Source organism: Cebus imitator, unplaced genomic scaffold, assembly GCF_001604975.1.
Source record: "Cebus imitator isolate Cc_AM_T3 unplaced genomic scaffold, Cebus_imitator-1.0 Scaffold71, whole genome shotgun sequence".
In the NCBI taxonomy this organism is placed as follows: Eukaryota; Metazoa; Chordata; class Mammalia; order Primates; family Cebidae; genus Cebus; species Cebus imitator.
Genome location: NW_016107386.1, coordinates 2,002,994 through 2,005,305, shown reverse-complemented (window position 1 = coordinate 2,005,305; position 2,312 = coordinate 2,002,994). Strand labels below are relative to the sequence as shown.

At 45.8% G+C, this 2,312-nt stretch overlaps 1 protein-coding gene across 1 annotated transcript; it reads left to right on the top strand.

The window, feature by feature from the left end:
• The first annotated feature begins 1,665 nt into the window (after window positions 1–1,665).
• LOC108306321 (transcription factor BTF3-like) lies at window positions 1,666–2,306 on the top strand. The gene has a single exon (XM_037739500.1). The coding sequence runs from the start codon at window positions 1,779–1,781 to the stop codon at window positions 2,265–2,267; it is 489 nt and encodes a 162-aa protein (XP_037595428.1). The 5' UTR covers window positions 1,666–1,778; the 3' UTR covers window positions 2,268–2,306.
• Window positions 2,307–2,312: the final 6 nt, after the last annotated feature.

Here is a 2,312-nt window from a genome sequence, read left to right as displayed (position 1 = left end):
TTTTTGAGACAGAGTTTCACTCTTGCTGCCCAGGCTGGAGTACAATGGCTCGATCCCAGCTCACCACAACCTCTGCCTCCTGAGTTCAAGCAATTCTCCTGCCTCAGCCTTACAAGTAGCTGAGATCACTGGCACGCGCAACTATGCCCAGCTAATTTTGTATTTTTAGTAGAGACAGGGTTTCTCCATGTTGGTCTGGCTGGTCTCAAACTACCTCAGGTGATCCGCCCATCTCAGCCTCCCAAAGTGGTGGGATTACAGGTGTAAGCCACCACACCCTGCTGGAGTTTCCAGATTCTCTGTATTAAAAGTAGTGCTGCAATGGGTGGAACTGCATTTAAAAAAAAAAAAAAAAGTGGGGGGAATGTGTTGCCCAGGCTAGTCTTGAACTTCTGGGCTCAAGCAATCCTCCCTTCTCAGCCTCCTGAGCCCTAAGCAGTTGGGATTACAGGCATGTGTCATCAAACCCAGCATAAATTGCTTTTCTAAGAGACTGGCTACTCAAAGTTTTTGAAGTTCTAGTCTCTTTACATCCTGCCCAGCTTGGGAGTAACATCATTAAGAATCTTTGCCTCTTTAGTATTATTCCATTTCTGTAGTTCAAAAACAGGCAAAACCAATCATGGTATTAAAAATGAAGACAGGGCCGGGCGTGGTGGCTCACGCCTGTAATCTCAGCACTTTGGGAGGCCGAGGCAGGTGGATCACTTGAGGTCAGGAGTTTGAGACCAGCCTGGCCAACATGGTGAAATCCTGTCTCTACTAAAAATACAAAAATTAGCCAGGTGTGGTGGCAGGCTCCTACAATTCCAGCTACTAAGGAGGCTGAGGCAAAGAATTGCTTGAACCCAGGAGGCAGAGGTTGCAGTGAGCCGAGATTATGCCACTGCACTCTAGCCTGGGCAATAGAGCGATACTCTGTCTCAAAAGAGAGGATCACTTTGACCTGGGGAGGTCAAAGCTGCAATGAGCCATGGTTTCACTACTGCACTCCAGGCTGGGTGACACAGCGAGACCCTATCTGTCTCAAAAAATAATAATAATGGCTGGGCGCAGTGGTTCACGCCTATAATCCCAGCACTTTGGGAGACTGAGATGGGTGGATCACAAGGTCAGGAGTTGAAGACCAGCATGGCCAATATGGTGAAATCCCATCTCTACTACAAACACAAAAATTAGTTGGGCATGGTGGTGCATGCCCATAGTCCCAGCTACTCGGAAGGCTGAGGCAGGAGAATCCCTTGAACCTGGGAAGCAGAAGTTGCAGTGAATGGAGACTGTGCCACTGCACTCCAGCCTGGGGGACAGAGCAAGACTCTGTCTCAAAATAAATAAATAAAATAATAATAATAAAAATAACGAAATCAAGACAGTGAGTACCCTTGGAGGGAAAACATGATGGGGAAGAGACATGAGGAGGACTACTGGGGTATTGGTAATGTTCTGTTTCTTGATTTCAGCCCTGGTTACACAGTGTGTTCGGTTTGAGAAAATTTGTCAAGTTGTACATTTATGATATGAGCACTTCTCTGTAGGTTATACTTCAGTATGTTTACCAAGTACACCAAAATCACAAGCAACAAAAGAAAAAATAGATAATAATTTAGACTTCATCAGAGTTCAAACTTTTGTGCTTTAAAGGAAACAAGAAAGTGAAAAGGGCCCTTTAGCTGCCATCTCGCATCCCCGCTGTGTGTGCCTAATCTCAGCTCATCCACCCGAGACCCCTTGAGCACCAACCCTAGTCCCCCACACGACCCCTTATCCGCTCTGACAAGATGAAAGAAACAATCATGAACCAGGAAAAACTCGCCAAACTGCAAGCACAAGTGTGCATTGGTGGGAAAGGAACTGCTTGCAGAAAGAAGAAGGTGGTTCATAGAACAGCCACAGCAGATGATAAAAAACTTCAGTTCTCCTTAAAGATGTTAGGGGTAAACAATATCTCTGGTATTGAAGAGGTGAATATGTTCACAAACCAAGGAACAGTGATCCACTTTAACAACCCTAAAGTTCAGGCATCTCTGGCAGTGAACACTTTCACCATTACAGGCCATGCTGAGACAAAGCCGCTGACAGAAATGCTACCCAGCATCTTAAACCAGCTTGGGGCAGACAGTCTGACTAGTTTAAGGAGACTGGCTGAAGCTCTGTCCAAACAATCTGTGGATGGAAAAGCACCACTTGCTACTGGAGAGGAGGAGGATGATGAAGCTCCAGATCTTGTGGAGAATTTTGATGAGGCTTCCAAGAATGAGGCAAACTGAACTGAGTCAACTTCTGAAGATAAAACTTGAAGAAGTTACTGGGAG